General features: G+C 45.0%; 1 protein-coding gene across 2 annotated transcripts in view; it reads right to left on the bottom strand.

Annotated features, from left to right (window-relative positions):
- Positions 1-18529, bottom strand: part of RGS7 (regulator of G protein signaling 7) — a 557085-nt gene that overhangs the window by 166782 nt on the left and 371774 nt on the right. For both annotated transcript variants that reach the window (XM_030196383.1, XM_030196384.1), the window contains one exon: positions 12016-12067. In XM_030196383.1, the coding sequence (XP_030052243.1) occupies positions 12016-12067 (52 nt within the window). The remainder of the gene's footprint in view (positions 1-12015; positions 12068-18529) is intronic.

The following is an 18529-nucleotide window of genomic DNA, read 5'->3' as shown; positions in this document are numbered from 1 at the left end:
TGGAGGTTCAGTGTCTCCTTTTAGGCAGTTGTTAGAGCAGTTTGAAACGCAGGCTCATTTTTCAGTCGTGTGCCGGTCTCCCTCCCCCCTTCCCCCCTCCCCGCATACATGTTGTTGTTCCGCCCCTTCTGCTGACTCCTGCTGTTCAGTGAGCCAAAGGGGCGGGACAGCTATGTCTTTGCTTCATGCTGCAAAGCAGGACTTGTGTGTGTGTGTGTGTGTGTGTGTGTGTGTGTGCTGCGAGTGAATGCACCTGTTTACCTTTTTCTGTTGGCCTCAGAACGTTTTTTGATCCCTGCTTGGTTTCTGCTGTGGGTTTTTTTAGTTGCCTCGGCCTAGGGTTACCATACGTCCGGATTTCCCCGGACATGTCCTCTTTTTGAGGGCATGTCCGGGGCGTCCGGCGGATTTTGCCCCCGCTTGTCCGGATTTCTGGACAAACGTGGGCGCGGGTGCGGGCACGCGCGTGCGTGCGGTGGGCGTGTGGGCGGGCGATCGGCGCGTGGTCTCCCGTCCCCTCCCCTCCCCTTCCTTACCATGTTCCCTGGTGGTCTAGTGACGTCTTCGGGGCAGGAAAGAGCCCCCTCTTTCCTGCCCGGAGCGCTGCCTCCCCTGTCTATCATCCTTCTCGGTCTGGCTGGGGATTCAAAATGGCCGCCGAGAGTTGAACTCTCGCGAGGCCGCTTCAACTCTCGGTGGCCATTTTGAATCCCCAGTCATACCGAGGAGGATGCAGCAGGCAAGGGCAGGCAGCGCTCCGGGCAGGAAAGAGGGGGCTCTTTCCTGCCCCGAAGAGAAGACGCTACTAGACCACCAGGGCTAGACAGTAAGTGAGGGGGGGTATGTGATGGGGGGGAGGGGACTATGTGACGGGGGGGGGAATAGGGGCGGAACCCGGACCTGAAGGGGGCGTGGCAGGGGCGGGGCGGGGCATGAGGCGGGGCGGGGGCGGGGTAGGGGGGCGTGACATGTGTCCTCTTTTTCAGAGGACACAAAATGGTAACCCTACCTCGGCCACTTCGTCGTTCCTGCTGTGCCCTTGTACATGGTGGTTCTCTTCTCCATCCTGCCTCCCTCCCCCATTGATGTCCACGCCCCCTCCTTCCCTCCCTATTGGCTGCATTACGTCCTCCTTCAATTTCCACGCCCCCTCCCCTTCATATTGGCTGCATTAGGTCCTCCTCCGATTTCCACGCCCCCTCCCCTCCCTATTGGCTGCATTACGTCCTCCTCCGATTTCCACGCCCCCTCCCTATTGGCTGCATTACATCTTCCTCCGTTTTCCACGCCCCCTCCCCTCCCTATTGGCTGCATTATGTCCTCCTCCAATTTCCACGCCCCCTCCTTCCCTCCCTATTGGCTGCATTACGTCCTCCTTCGTTTTCCACGCCCCCTCCCCTCCCTATTGGCTGCATTATGTCCTCCTCCAATTTCCACGCCCCCTCCTCCCCTCCCTATTGGCTGCATTATGTCCTCCTCCAATTTCCACGCCCCCTCCTTCCCTCCCTATTGGCTGCATTACATCCTCCTTCATTTTCCACGCCCCCTCCCCTCCCTATTGGCTGCATTATGTCCTCCTCCGATTTCCACGCCCCCTCCTTCCCTCCCTATTGGCTGCATTACGTCCTCTTCCGTTTTCCACGCCCCTCCCCTCCCTATTGGCTGCATTACGTCCTCCTCCAATTTCCACGCCCCCTCCTTCCCTCCCTATTGGCTGCATTACATCCTCCTTCATTTTCCACGCCCCCTCCCCTCCCTATTGGCTGCATTATGTCCTCCTCCGATTTCCATGCCCCCTCCTTCCTCCCTATTGGCTGCATTACGTCCTCTTCCGTTTTCCACGCCCCTCCCCTCCCTATTGGCTGCATTACATCCTCCTCCAATTTCCACGCCCCCTCCTTCCCTCCCTATTTGCTGCATTACATCCTCCTTCATTTTCCACGCCCCTCCCCTCCCTATTGGCTGCATTATGTCCTCCTCCGATTTCCACGCCCCCTCCTTCCCTCCCTATTGGCTGCATTACGTCCTCTTCCGTTTTCCACGCCCCTCCCCTCCCTATTGGCTGCATTATGTCCTCCTCCAATTTCCACGCCCCCTCCTTCCCTCCCTATTGGCTGCATTACGTTCGGTAGAGGAGCTGCTGGTGGAGGCGGGGTTTGGAGTGTTGCTCCTTGAATGTTGGTCTCTACTGCGCATTTGCGGTGAGTACGGTCACTCGCAATTTATATGTTTGATATATATATATATATATATATATATATATATATATATATATACACACACACATCTGTTTACTGTATAACAGATGACTGTGGTAATTCAGTTATATTTCTTTTATTCTTTATGTATTTATCTATGTTCTATATAGCCTGACTTGTGACCCCTGATGCAGGTGGCTGCTTCTGTTGAAACACCGGCCCATGTCGGGTCTTCTTTGCTGGTGCTTTCAATAAAGGATACCTTTTTACATTTATGTCCATGGCTGGTCTTCATTGGTGTCATCCTCTACTTTGATTGGATTGTTCATTTTAACGAAGAAGCTTCTTCCTGTTTTTTCTTTTGACCCTTATCTTATTGTGATCCACATTGAACCTCATAGGTAAAATGCAGAATATTAATGAAACTGTAATGTAACATAATGTAATTCTATAATGGACGCTCATCTTTGTGTTCCCGTTATAGAATAGCATTAAGCGTAAATTGTTTTCAGCTGATTTTACTGAATATAGCCCAATAAGTACTGTACTCATCTAGGGGCCTCTCTACTAAACCATCTGAAGGTTTTGCAGGCAACATACATTTACCTCATGCTAGCTGCAGAATCTCTCTGGCAACTGTTACAAGTGTTTCAGGGGCCCTTTTACAGAGCAGCTTACCGCTTGCTCTTCCAGAACTACTACAAGCCCAATGAGGCCACCGGCGGTAGTCTTGCTCTGAGCACGCACCATTTCCAAGGGAAAAAGAAAACCCCTGGAAATGGCTTGCATGGTGATAACCCAGTGGTAATCAGGCATTGCCACGTGCTGCCCGGTTACAGCCAGGTTAGCGCGGGAGCCCTTTTCACCACCTCAATGGGTGGCAGTAAAGGGTTCTCCACTGCATGGCCACGTGGTAAGAGTTATCTCACCGCGTGGCCATGTTTTTTTAGGGGGAAAAACAGACTCCACCACTAGCGTTGGGCCGTTTTTCCCGCAGCTTGTCAAAAGAAACCCTCAGTAACTTTGGTGAAGGCAGCTCTGCCGCTAACATAGAGCAATGATGACTGCCACTCATTTTCAGTATGGCTATTAATGTGGAATACAGTTAAATTCACCTCAAGAGTTTGGTTTATTGTGCCACATTATCTGCATTAATGGGATCTCCACTAGTTGTAAGATATACTGTATATACTGTCCTTGTCTGTCCCCCCCACCCATATGAATTTCCACATCAGTTGTTTAATGTGGCAGATAACATCTGCTGTTAATGTAGCATGTTAATTGATTTTTGAGCTCTCCATTAAGAGTTAACTCATGTTAAATACCTAATGTGGTTTTGTAAATAGACCTCTTTAGCTCAGAGAATATGGAAACAAGTTTCAAAGTGATTTTTCGTCAACTATTATGAAATCTACTGGAAACAAATTTGAAGTCAGCTGTAAAGGTCCAACACGGTAACTTTTTCTAGTGGGGTTTTTTTTTTAAGCTACTGGTTTTAAGATTTGCTCATTTTATTATAATGAGATACTGGGCATTGTAATTCTGGATTTTATATTTGATTTCCAAAACTCTTAAAGGTGGGTGGATACCATCAACATAGAGCCTCAGCAGCAACTCGTTTCATATAGGAATATATCCTGTGGCTTGCCTGCATCATCATCGGTTCAAATTACACAACAATCTTTTTTTCATTTTTCTACAAAATGCTTCCAAATAGCTTTTACAAACTTTAAGATCAATTCTGAGAACTTATTTTATAAATTTCTCAGATCCACGCCAACACGGGCCATGTTTTCCCATGCACAATATATTCCCCCTGTTTACTGAGCCGCACTAGTGGCTGACGTGTGGCAGTGCCGACACAGCCCATTCAAAGTAAATGGGCTGTGTCTGCATTAGCACACCACCAGCTGCTAACACGGCTTAGTGGGGGGGGGGGGGGGGGGGAGGGTATATATATATCAATTTAAATTAAATTGTATCAGAAATTGTATCATACCCCCTTCAAAAAAAACCCTTTGAAAATCGCCCCTGATTTGTATACCATTATCAGAAATAATGGTATACAAATCAGGGGCAATTTTCAAAGGGGTTTTTTTTTGAAGGGGGTATGAAAGAAATTTGAAAATTGTATTTACCTGCAGAGAGTCTCCCTATCAAAATTGTATCCCTCTAATATAGGAAAAATGAATGTATTTTGGATGGGGTCAGGGGCTTCCTAGTAAAGTATAGAGGGGAGGAATCGGCTGTCTTGGTACATGTTATTTTTTATTCTGCTAAATTTGAAAAATTTTACTTCTTGCATTGTAACTTACTACAATATTTTTGTAAGCCACTTTGAGTCTGCTATCAGTGGGATACAAATGTGATAAATAAATAAATAAATAAATAAATGTGGGTACCAATGACATAGGAAAATGTGGGAGAGAGGTTCTGGAAGTCAAATGTAGGCTCTTAAGTAGAAAGCTCAAATCCAGACCCTCTAGGGTAGCATTTTCTGAAATGCTACCTGTTCCACGCGCAGGGCCCAAGAGACAGGCAGAGCTCTAGAGTCTCAATGTGTGGCTGAGATGATGGTGCAGGGAGGAGGGTTTTAGATTTGTTAGGAACTGGGCAACATTCTGGGGAAGGGGGAGCCTATTCCGAAAGGATGGGTTCCACCTTAACCAGGGTGGGACCAGGCTGCTGGCATCGGCATTTAAAAGGAGATAGAGCAGCTTTTAAACTAGAAATGGGGGGAAGGCCGACAGTTGCTCAAAAGATGTCACCAAAACAGGGAAGATAGGGTATCCTGATAGGTTGCAAAAGAGACCGTAGTAGATCAGGAGGGGCATAATCGAACGCAAACGTCCATCTCCGAGAATGGGTCAGTGAAGGGGTGGGCCAAATCGTATTTTCAAAAAAGATGGATGTTTATCTTTAGTTTCGAAAATACGGTTTGTGCCAGGCAAATGCATTGGATGTGGGCGTTTTTGAGATGTGGGCGTTTGTTTGAGCTGGGCGTTTTTGTTTTTCAGCGATAATCGAAACCGAAGCGTCCCAGTTCAAAAACGACCAAATCCAAGGCTTTGGGTCATGGGGGGGGGGGGCAGGATTCATAGTGCACTGGTCCCCCTCACATGCCAGGACACCAACCGGGCACCCTAGGGGGCACTTTTAAAAAATAGGAAAAAACATTTAATTACCTCCCAGGTGCATAGCTCCTTTACCTTGGGCGCTGAGATCCCCAAATCCCCCCCCCAACTCAACACCATTACCATAGCACTTAATGGTGAAGGGGGGCACCTACATGTGGGTACAGTGGGTTTTGGGGGGGGGTTAGAGGGCTCCCATTTACCACCACAAGTGGTACAGGTAGGGGGGGGATGGGCCTGGGTCCGCCTGCCTGAAGTGCACTGCATTACCCACTAAAACTGCTCCAGGGACAGGACATGTTGCTGCTGTATAACCTTGGCACAGCAGTTCACACCTTAAGACTAATCTCGCTGAAAGCGTCCTTTATTTCAATAACCGCGTTTACTCACAGTTAACTGCAGATCAGAGGTTGTGCCCCACTGGCAATGAGTCTCCCGGCACTGAGATTAGCAGTAGGTCCGAGCTGGCAGAATGGTGTACAATGCCCTCTTTCATCAATATTCAAGGTAAGAACTAAGTTCTGTACCGTGGCTAACACACGAAAGAGATCTAAAACGGACTTACAAAAATGGCCACTACCTCGTGGACTACCGGAAACAAAACAGGGCACACTCTGACCCAGTAGGCATGGGGAAAACCACCATGGGAGAAGAGCCTACCAACTACCAACATCGTGAGACTATAAAACAAGCTAGTGAAATCACGGAGCCCAATACCCTACACCCACCACAATGCAATGCTGATGTGACCCTGCAGTGCACCCGAGAGCCACATCTGACCCAGGGAAAGGCTGTGAGTGGATCGAACACATTCTGCTGTCATGGAGGTGGGTACGGAATTTGAAGGTGGCATAGAGGCTGGGAAATAAGGTTTTTGCAAGTGGTTTTTTTTGGTGGGAGGGGGTTAGTGACCACTGGGAGAGTCAGGGGAGGTGATTCCCGATTCCCTCCGGTGGTCATCTGGTCATTTAGGCCACTTTTTTGGGACCTGTTCATGAGAAAAAAGGGTCCAAAAAAGTGTCCTAAATTCTCGCTAAAAACGCCTTTCTTTTTTCCATTATCGGCCGAGCGCGCCCATCTCTGCTCGGCTGATAACCACTCCCCAGTCCCACCTTCACCACGTCGCCGACATGCCCCCGTCGACTTTATTCGTTCCCGCGACGGAGTGCAGTTGAAGACGACCAAAATCGGCTTTCGATTATACCGATTTGGCCGGCCACGGGAAACAGACGCCCATCTCCCAAACATGGGCATTTTTCTCCTTTCGAAAATAAGCAGGCAGGTGTCCCTAAATAAAAATAAAAGTCAGACAAAAGATTGCAAATCAGTACTGGCAAGTACTAAGTATGATGTAAATAGGAGCAACAAACACAGTTTGAAATGACTATATGTGAATGCCAGGAGCCTAAGAAATAAGATGGGAGAGTTAGAATATATTGCACTAAATGAAAAATTAGATATAATAGGCATCTCTGAGACCTGGTGGAAGGAGGATAACCAGTGGGAAACTGTCATACTGGGGTACAAATTATATCGTAGTGATAGGGTGGATTGAATTGGTGGAGGGGTAGCATTGTATATTAACGAGAGCCTTGAATCAAATAGATTGAAAATTCTGCAGGAAACAAAACACTTCTTGGAATCACTGTGGATTCAAATTCCATGTGTAAAGGGGAAAAGGATAATGAAAGGAGTGTACTACCGGCCGCCTGGCCAGGATGAACAGACGGATGCAGAAATGTTAAAGGAAATTAGGGACGCAAACAAACTGGGCAACACAATAATAATGGGTGATTTCAATTACCCTGATATTGACTGGGTAAATGTAACATCGGGACACGCTAGGGAGGTAAAATTCCTCGATGAAATAAAGGACAGCTTTATGGAGCAGCTGGTACAAGAACCGGCGAGAGAAGGAAAAATTATAGACCTAGTCCTTAGTGGAGCGCATGATCTGGTGCGGGAGTTAATGGTGCTGGGGCCGCTTGATAATAGTAATCATAATATGATCGGATTTGATATTAGTTTTGAAGTAAGTATACATAGGAATTCAAATACCGTTAGCGTTTAACTTTAAAAAAGGAGACTATGATAAAATGAGAAGAACGGTGAAAAGAAAACTTAAAGGAGTGACTGCGAGGGTCAAAAATTTACATCAGGTGTGGATGCTGATCCTGTAAGCCCAGGCCAAATATATTCCGCATATTAAAAAAGGAGGATGGAAGACCAAACGACAGCCGGCGTGGTTAAATAGTGAGGTGAAGGAAGCTATTACAGCTAAAAGAAAATCCTTCAGAAAATGGAAGAAGGAACCGACTGAAAATAATGAGAAACGGCATAAGAAATGTCTAGTCAAATGCAAAGCGCTGATAAGGAAAGCTAAGAGGGACTTCGAAAAAAAGATTGCGTTGGAGGCAAAAACACATAGTAAAAAACTTTTTAGGTATATTAAAAGCAGGAAGCCGGCAAAAGAATCAGTTGGACTGCTAGATGACCGAGGAGTAAAAGGGGCGATCAAGGAAGTCAAAGCCGTAGTGGAGAGATTAAATGAATTCTTTGCTTCGGTCTTCACCGAGGAAGATTTGGGTGGGATACCGGTGCCGGAAATGGTATTCGAAGCTGACGAGTCGGAGAAACTTAATGAATTCTCTGTAAACCTGGAGGATGTAATGGGGCAGTTCTACAAACTGAAGAGTAGCAAATGGTATGGTATTCATCCCAGAGTACTGATAGAACTGAAAAATGAGCTTGTGGAGCTATTGTTAGAAATATGTAATTTATCCTTAAAATCGAGCGTGGTACCGGAAGATTGGAGGGTGGCCAATGTAACACCAATTTTTAAAAAAGGTTCCAGAGGAGATCCGGGAAATTATAGACCGGTGAGTCTGACGTCGGTGCCGGACAAAATGGTAGAGACTATTATTAAGAACAAAATTACAGAGCATATTCAAAAGCATGGATTAATGAGACAAAGTCAACATGGATTTAGTGAAGGGAAATCTTGCCTCACCAATCTACTACATTTCTTTGAAGGGGTGAACAAACATGTGGATAAAGGTGAGCCAGTTGATATTCTGTATCTGGATTTTCAGAAGGCGTTTGACAAAGTACCTCATGAAAGACTCCAGAGGAAATTGGAGAGTCATGGGATAGGAGGTAGTGTCCTATTGTGGATTAAAAACTGGTTAAAAAATAGAAAACAGAGAGTAGGGTTAAATGGTCAATATTCTCAATGGAGAAGGGTAGTTAGTGGGTTTCCCCAGGGCTCTGTGCTGGGACCGCTGCTTTTTAACATATTTATAAATGACCTAGAGATGGGAGTAACTAGTGAGGTAATTAAATTTGCTGATGACACAAAGTTATTCAAAGTCGTTAAATCACGGGAGGATTGTGAAAAATTACAAGCGGACCTTACGAGACTGGGAGTCTAAATGGCAGATGATGTTTAATGTGAGCAAGTGTAAAGTGATGCATGTGGGAAAGAGGAACCTGAATTATAGCTATGTCATGCAAGGTTCCACGTTAGGAGTCACGGACCAAGAAAGGGATCTAGGTGTCGTCGTTGATGATTCGTTGAAACTTTCTGCCCAGTGTGCTGCTGCGGCTAAGAAAGCAAATAGAATGTTAGGTATTATTAGGAAAGGAATGGAAAACAAAAATGAGGATGTTATAATGCCTTTGTATCGCTCCATGGTGCAATTCTAGTCACCGCATCTCAAAAAAGATATAGTGGAATTAGAAAAGTTGCAGAGAAGGGCGACGAAAATGATAAGGTAATGGGACGACTTCCCTATGAGGAAAGGCTAAAGCGGCTCGTGCTCTTCAGCTTGGAGAAAAGGCAGCTGAGGGGAGATATGATAGAGGTCTATAAAATAATGAGTGGAGTTGAACGGGTAGATGTGAAGCACCTGTTCATGCTTTCCAAAAATACTAGGACTAGGGGGCATGCGATGAAGCTACAATGTAGTAAATTTAAAACGAATCGGAGAAAATGTTTCTTCACTCAACATGTAATTAAATTCGTTGCCAGAGAATGTGGAAAAGGCCTGCATGCACGTCCTGCACGGGGCTACATACAGGATGTGCATGCAGGACATAAGGAGAAGTCAGAAAGAGATCATCACAGCGAAGGCGGTGGAGTTGACCGGTGCTGAAGAAGACTCTTCGGCTGGCGGTGGTTGAGAACCCCCCGCTGGCAAAGCTACCTGGCAGCGGTGATGGGGGAGGGTCGGCGGGGGGTCCACAGTGGCAGGGGGGTCGGCGGCTGGGGGAGGCGAGCTAAACAATGCCCCCCCCCACCTCGGGCTCTGGACCCCCTCCCGCCGAGGTCTGGCTACGCCCCTTGGACAGACTTTGGCTATTTTATAAAGAAACAGAGCTGCAAATATTGCCTATACAATACTTGGACTTTTAACTTAGGTGACGGGGGAGGGTCGGCGGCAGGGATCGGCGGCTGGGGGGTCAAATGTAGAGGGGGGCCAGGCTTCAATCTGTGGGGGCCCATGCCCCCGTGGCCCCACCTAGCTACGCCCCTTGACTCTGTCCAATCCAACTAAAAAATTATCGTGCACATCTACTGCTGATAAGAAGCAGATTTACATATATACAAGTGAAATATGGACATACATGCATACTCTATGAACAAACTGGCCTCCTGCACTCTGCCCATACTACACCCTCGAACACACCACAAGTGGATCGCATTGAAGTAAGCATTTTCTTGTTACTATGCATGCTTTTATGCACATAACTGAGGGGTAATTTTATAAAAATTCTTTATGTGCATAAAACTGCATTTAAATGTCTTTTTCAAAACTCCTAAAGGTGGATGGATACCATCAACACAGAGCCTCAATAGCAACTCGTTTCACACAGGAATATATCCTTTGGTTGCCTGTATCATCATCGGCTCAAATCACACAATAATCTTTTTTCATTTTTCTACAAAATGCTTCCAAATAGCTTAAACAAACTTTAATATAAATTTTGAGAACTTATCTTATAAATTTCTCAGACCCACACCATGTCATCTCATTTAAATATTCACCACCACTGGAAACCTTACAACACACCAATCCAAAACCAGAGCTGTTACAATAGAGATGCCCAATCAATCTCTAAATTTAGACCCTTGGGCAAAACTGTCCGATGAGAAAATCTCCTGTCCCTCCACTCTCTATCTCAGTTGATAACACCCTCATCCTCCCTGTCTCATCTGCCCGCAACCTCGGAGTCATCTTCGACTCCTCCCTCTCCTTCTCTGCACATATCCAGCAGATAGCCAAGACCTGTCGCTTCTTCCTCTATAACATTAGCAAAATTCGCCCTTTCCTCTATGAGCACAGCACCAGAACTCTCATCCACTCTCTCATTACCTCTCGCCTTGACTACTGCAACCTATTCCTCACTGGTCTCCCACTTAGCCATCTATCCCCCCTTCAGACTGTTCAGAACTCTGCTGCATGTCTTATCTTCCGCCTGGACCGATATACTCATATCACCCCTCTCCTCAAGTCACTGCACTGGCTTCCGATTAGGTACCACATACAGTTCAAGCTTCTCCTACTAACCTACAAATAGATCCGCAGCCCCTCCCTACCTCTCTACCCTTATCTCCCCCTACGTTCCTACCCGTAACCTCCGCTCTCAAGACAAATCCCTCCTTTCAGTACCCTTCTCCACCACCGCCAACTCCAGGCTCCGCCCTTTCTGCCTCACCTCACCCCATGCTTGGAATAAACTCCCTGAGCCCATTCACCAGGCCCCCTCCCTGCCCATCTTCAAATCCTTGCTCAAAGCCCACCTATTCAATGTCGCCTTCAGCACCTAACCACCATACCTCTTTTCAGGAAATCTAGACTACCCCAACTTGACATTTCGTCCTTTAGATTGCAAGCTCCTTTGAGCAGGGACTGTCCTTCTTTGTTAAACTGTACAGCGCTGCGTAACCCTAGTAGCGCTCTAGAAATGTTAAGTAGTAGTAGTAAAATTAAGTAATCGTTCAATGTCCCCTCCCTCCCAACCATACGCATAACCTCCAATACTCTCCACTTAATATCCATGGGAGTGTGACGTTTCTCCAACCAATGTGACACCAATGGTGCCTGAGTATTTTCACAGACAATTTTTGATTTATGTTTATTTAACTGCAATTTAATCATCCTAGATGTATAACCTACATACAAAAGTCCACATGGGCACTGTATCACATAAAACACATTCACCAAATCACAATCAGTATTATCTCTTGCCATAATCCATCTATTCTGCTTAGCAGGACACTATTCCAATCCTGTCACTACCAAAGTGCACCACTGATAATCACCACACACCCCATCATCATTGGCTCAAATTGTGCAATCTGAGCCGATGATGATGCAGGCAAGCCATAGGATATATTCCTTTAAGAAACGAGTTGCTGCTGAGGCTCTGTGTTGATAGTATTCACCTACCTTTATGTGTTTTCGAAAACGTTAAGCGCTGGGTTGTTATTATTTGAGCTGTATTCGCCCCCATTGTGTTTAACTTTCATTGGACAGTTTAAGTTTGATTTAAAACTGCATTTATGCATAAAAAATCCTTTATAAAATTACTATCTGATAGTGAAACTGACAATTAATTTATAACATATACAGTTTGTGAAATGCATTATGTATAGGTAAAGGAAATATATCTAAACTTACCATAGTCTGTATTTTCTGGCTCCCAACAATTAGATGGCCAAAAGTAGGGAGTCTATAATAATAAATAAAAATAAATTAAAAGAAAAAATAAACCAAGGGAATATAGATTAGACAAAAAAGTTTAATATAAAATTATATTTATACTTTTACCATATGTTTTCATGGGTTTTTTTCATCCGGTTTAATGCATATTTCTTTAATTATTACATTATTTTTTTACAATAATGTACTCAGTCTGGCACTGTTAAAAAAAAGCACTTTTTCCCCTTGAAGTGTGTCTTTCCGAAGTTGAAAATAGTCTGCTAGTTTTGTTGACATCTTTTTAAATAGTGTTTTCAAAGTTTGTATACATGTGTAAATGGTCCACAAACTAATGGGTATGTTTACTAAACTGTTGTAAGGTTTTACACTTAACTGCAAAAAATTAAGATGCAGTAAGTGCACAGTCTGTGTGGTAAATGCAAGGGTTGTGTCCTGTATTTGCCCTGCATTTACACACAGACCAGATGCTCACTGCACAGGTATGGGAGCATCCATGCTATCAGGCACTGAATGTAATGCAGCGCCAACAACATGGAATCCAATCTGTCGCCTTGTTTCAATCACGATCCCCCACCCACCTACTCCCAAAGTAAAAAATCCCTGCAGCACTTAAGATGCCACCACCTGAACTCCCCATTTCAAAGACTTGTAGCAATCAAAATCCCCCACCCAAACCCCCAATGTCAAAACCCCTGCAGCAATCAAGATTGCCCTACCCAAACCTTCCCTTCAGTGTCAAATTGCCCTTAAATAGAAGGCTGACTCCCCCCAGTGGTATTACTGTGAGGCTACTGCTAGAGGTCAGCAGCTACCATTTTGAACCCAGAGCTAGGCCAGGCAGGAGCAAAGGGGGGTCATGGGCATAGTTTGGGGAGGCAAGGCATCTCTTGGTCCCCCCTGCCCGCCCTCAGCTCCCCAACAGCCCTCCTCTCCGTTCCTGCTGCCCTGCATTTAAACCTTTTATTTTAAGTTGCAGCGACAGCACTGAAAAAAAAACAGCACATCAGGCTCGCCTCTAGCCTTCCCTTCCCTCTCAGTGTCCCCACCTTCCTCTGATGATATATTTCCTGTTTCCACGAGGGCAGGACACTGAAAGGGACGGGAAATGCTGGAGTTGAGCCTGCTGTGCTGTTTTATTCACTGTCGTTGCTGCGACTTAAAATAAAAGGTTTAAACGCAGGGTGGCAGGAATGGAGAGGAGTGCTGTCAGGGAGCTGAGGGCGAGCAGGTAGGGCTGGGTTGGAACTCGAACTCGGGGACTGAAAAGGGGAGGGGCCTAGGCAAGTCACTGGACATGGATGGGAGAGGAGGATAGGGAGCAAAGGAGAATCGTTGGACGTGGATAGGAGGAGAAGGAAGAGGAGAATCGCTGGACATGGATGGGAGGAGAGGAGCAAGGTCAGAGATTTGTGGGAAAATGGACCCATTAGAGGGTTGCATGAAGGAGTACCTCAGAGTGTCCAAAAACAGGTGTTGTCATGGAAAATTTGATGACAAGTGTGTATTTTCTATCAAATTGTGATAAAGATCACATGGAGGGGCATAATCGAATGGGGGGGGCCCAAGTTTTCCTGAGGGCATCCTCGCAGGACGTCCTCGGGAAGGGGTGGGTAAACCCGTATTATCGAAACAAGATGGGCGTCCATCTTTCATTTCGATAATACAGTTGGGGACGCCCAAATCATAACATTTAGGTCGACCTTAGAGATGGTTGTCCCTAGTTTTCAGCGATAATGGAAACCGAGGATGCCCGTCTCAGAAACGACCAAATCCAAGCCATTTGGTTGTGGGAGGAGCCAGCATTCGTAGTGCACTGCTCCCTCTGACATGCCAGGGCACCCTAGGGGGCACTGCAGTGGACTTCAGAAATTGCTCCCAGGTACATAGCTCCCTTACCTTGTGTGCTGAGCCCCCCAAAACCCACTCCCCACAACTGTACAACACTACCATAGCCCTAAGGAGTGAAGGGGGGCACCTACATGTGGGTACAGTGGGTTTCTGGTGGCTTTTGGAGGGCTCACATTTACCACCACAAGTTTAACAGGTGGGGGGGGGGGGGGGGGCCTTGGTCCGCCTACCTGAAGTGCACTGCAGTACCCACTAAAACTGCTCCAGGGACCTGCGTACTGCTGTCATGGAGCTGGGTATGACATTTGAGACTGGCAAAAAATATTTTTAAAGTTTTTTTAGGGTGGGAGGGGGTTAGTGACCACTGGAGGAGTAAGGGGAGGTCATCCCCAATTCCCTCACTGGAGGAGTAAGGGGAGGTCATCCCTGATTCCCTCCGGTGGTCATCTGGTCAGTTCGGGCACCTTTTTGAGGCTTGGTCGCAAGAAAAAATGGACCAAGTAAAGTTGGCCAAGTGCTCGTCAGGGACGCCCTTCTTTTTTCCATTATCGGCCGAGGATGCCCATGTGTTAAGCACGCCCCAGTCCAGCCTTTGCTACTCTTCCAACATGCCCCCAGGAGCTTTGGTCGTCCTCGCGATGGAAAGCAGTTGTGGACACCCAAAATTGGCTTTCGATTATGCCGATTTGGGTGACCCTGGGAGAAGGACGCCCATCTTCCGATTTGTGTCGAAAGATGGGCATCCTTCTCTTTCGAAAATAAGCCTGATGGCTATTCAGATGTATCATTTGTATTGTAGAACAATTCAAAACTCCACCAAAACACGAGAAGATATTCAACACCTCATACTAAATCTCATATAAATATAGACTAATATTTCAATATTATTAGAAACTATTTTAGGACCATCAGAACAGAGAAGGAACTAAAATTCTGTAAATTAGATCAATATGTTCCTTATTATCTCTCTGTTTTTAACTTCATTCTACTTTAATGTGCATTTTTCTTAGATATACTCAATCTTAAATTTTACTTATATGAAGCTATCTTGGATCCTGGTGCCATCCTGGGCAGCAGCAGCAAAGCACCGCTGCAACTTGGCAACATAGCTACAGCCCCAGATAGATCTCAGTGGGTGTGGAGGGAGAGTTTGGGGGGGTCAGGGTGGGGGTTTGATTTGTGGATGATTGCTATTGAATCCCCAGAGGGGAATCATGGTGGGGAGGGAGTCGAGACAGGGATCAGATGTAGTGGAGGAGGTCAGGATAGGGGCTGATCATCATGGGGGCAGGACTGGTTGTTCTGGGTGGGGTTGGGAGGGCTATAAGACATTATAGGGTAGCCAAATAACAGCAATATGAATGTCTATGTTGCTACTGATCAACATAGACATTCATGTGCTGTGAAATGGTCTCTTTGCCTGATGTTTCAAAGTCCATATTTTGAACAAGTTTGCTTCTGAAATGGCTGATCTTGCTGCACATAGCAGCACACAGACATCCATCTCACCATGTATTTTAGAACAGTCTCTACATTGGCAGATCCTATTTTAAAATAATAGGAGAACTTCAGATGTCCAGAATTGGACATCTGATTTCTCATGTGTACGTTCTTTCTAAAATGTTGTTCCATGTTTTGTTTACATCTCTTGTAAACAAGACTGTGCTAATCTCTTTGCCTGATTCTGTACCATACACATAATCTCCCTTAAAAACAATATATTCCCCTTTTTATGTCCTCTCTTCTGGTATTCCACACAGTATTTTTTTTTCTAGCCCATTCAGTAAATCTTTACTCCATGTGCCTCTTTCTCCTTTTCTTTTTTTGTGTTTTATTTTGTTCCCATTTTATCAGCTTTTAATCCCTTCTGTTATCATCTCAGCAAATGCTGTTATCCTTTATACTCATCCATCATATCAATACTGCTTCCAATTCTTTTCATATGTATTTCTTATGATTTTTATTCCTGAAGCCATACTGTATATGGTATCATATCAATGCACAAGATGCCAAATCATGGTTGCTATGGTAGCTATGACAGACTATTGATTGACTTATGCACATCTGCATTATGCTTATATTATTATTCTAATAATAGTTTGTGCACAGAATTTCAAGGCTTTAGTTTCCTTGTCTTCTGAAATCAAATGCAAAAGAATGGATGGGGAGTAAAAGATGCAACAAGAGAACACTGAGGAACAAAACACACAGCAACAATAAAGATGGGTAAATCATCAAGGATTTAAAACAGCTTTGCACCCAAATTGCTGTACTTTATATAACTTCATAGTTATGTAGTTGGTTTGGTTAAAAGAATATCAGAGGCTATTCATTCTAAGCTTTCAGTTACCTACCAGTCAAAATCCAGCGCTATTTAACCAGCCAAGAACTGCTCCTGGATGGTTAAATAGCACTTAGCCAGCTAAGCACTAATATTCAGTGTGAGATAGCTGGATATTTCCTTTGAATATTAGTGCTTACTGCAGAGCAATATAACTGGCTACCTGCGAATATTTATCACTTCGCCGGCTAAATTTAGTGGCCAAATTGGACCACCAAATTGGACTGCCTAAATAACAGTCCTATCTTAGGCCATTATAAATTTAACCGGCCAGCTCTGAATATTAACTTGGCTGATTGAGTTTAAGCCGGACAAAAAAAACTGGGGCCCTGATATTCAGACCACCAGATATAGCCAGGCTGTCTCCCGTGGTCCACGCTGAACCCAGATATTCAATGCCAGGCTGTTTCTGATGACCAGCATTGAATATCTCTGGGGTTTTTTGGCCAGTTTGATGATAACCGGCTATGCCAATATTCAGACATAGCTGGTTATCTTTAAACCAGCCAAAGATATACCAGGGATTGACGTGGTCCAATATGACCGTCAAACCAAATTTAAAAATCGGCAGATAGCCACTATATTGCGTGATATAACTGGTTATCCGCCAGCCACTGCCCATGGCTATTCAGTGGAGGATAGCCAGTTATCCCCTGCTGAATAACAGCAGATAGCCAGTTAAGCTTGTAAACCTGAAGCTGACTTCTATTTTACTGTCCTTTTATGTAGAGGGTAATCTTGTAAAAGCCTCTAGTATATGCAGGGCAAGTAGGTGCCTACTCTGAAGGAGGAATTGTACAGACTGGGCTGTTGATTTGGATAGGCCATATAGTCTTAACCTGTCATCGTTTTCTATTTCTCATGAAAGTATAAAGAAGATTTCAAACAGGATCCCTGTTTGACCTCGTAAAATATTGTGAAGGCCTTCAAAGCTGAGTCATTGCATTGAATGGTACCTTTCCAATTAACATGGCAGGACATAATCAACTAAGCTGCTTGGGAGAACAAAAGATCTTTTCCAACAGCTAGAAAAGAGCATCTCCACTCACAAGGATGAAGAGCTTAGTGCAGTGGTTCCCAAACCTGGTCCTGGAGGCACCACAGTCAGTCAGGTTTTCAGAATACCCACAATGAATATACATGAGAGAGATTTGCATTCACTGCCTCCACTGCATGCAAATCTCTATCATGAATATTCATTGTAGATATCCTGAAAACCTGACTGGCTGGGGTGCCTCCAGGACCAGGTTTGGGAACCACTGGCTTAGGGGCCCTTTTACTAAGCCGCATGGGCACCTACATACACCCAGCGCACGCCAATTTGGACTTACCACCCATCTACCGCGTGGTCCTTGCGGTAATTTCATTTTTGATTCGTGTCCGCTTGAGACCCTGTCCTCCAAATATGTATTTTGAATATTTGAATATTTCATAACATTTCCTTGTATCTTGATTAACGTTTAGTGGACTAAGTAATTTTGTTTAATTTTTCTTAAATCCATGAATATGTAATGGAGGTTTAAATTGTCTTTTGGAATATTTGCCTATTTTTCCAAATTTACTGTATGTGAATGTATTATTTTGAAAATGATAAATAAAAAATTTAAAAAAAAGGAAAAAAAAAGAAATTAGAAAGCTAGCAAATTTGGCAACGGTATAATAATAGGCGATTTCAATTACCCAATGGAAAACTCTACTCTCTTCTAATGTGATGCTGAAAACAATACATTTTTAAAAAGTGGAGAAAAAAAGACCTCAGTCAGCAGGCAGCCAGGAAGTGACTGACAGATGAGTATTTGGAATTTTGTATTGGACTACTGCTCCTATGAACTGCCTTCAGCTCTGTCCCGAAGCCTACTCTTCAAGTTCCTGTTCCCGCATAGGTGAGAACAGGAACATGAAGAGAAGGCTTCCGGGGCAGAGCTGAAGGCAGCATGTACATCGCTACCGCTGCCAGGAGGACAGAAAAACTGAAGAAGACTGTTGCCTGCGCCGGAGTGGGACTGCATTCTAATTACCAGATTTTATGTGCAAGGTGCTTTTCTACTGCATGGAAACAACCCCGGGCTAATTCGTGTTCACTGGCTTGGTGGGTGGTGTTCAGGGGCTCCAGGCTTTGGTTTGACTTTGCTCAGATCGTGTTGGAGAGGCAACAATATCTTGTCTATATATGGCGGTGGCAGGGACAAGGTAGGCCAGTAAAGTGATACCTCCTGGCATCAGAAAATAGACACTTCAGAGAGGGTAATGTCACTTGACTTTTCACAAGCAACACTGTCACTT

The sequence above is a fragment of the Microcaecilia unicolor genome, chromosome 3, assembly GCF_901765095.1.
Source record: "Microcaecilia unicolor chromosome 3, aMicUni1.1, whole genome shotgun sequence".
NCBI lineage: Eukaryota > Metazoa > Chordata > Amphibia > Gymnophiona > Siphonopidae > Microcaecilia > Microcaecilia unicolor.
This window is presented reverse-complemented; position numbering and strand designations above follow the sequence as displayed.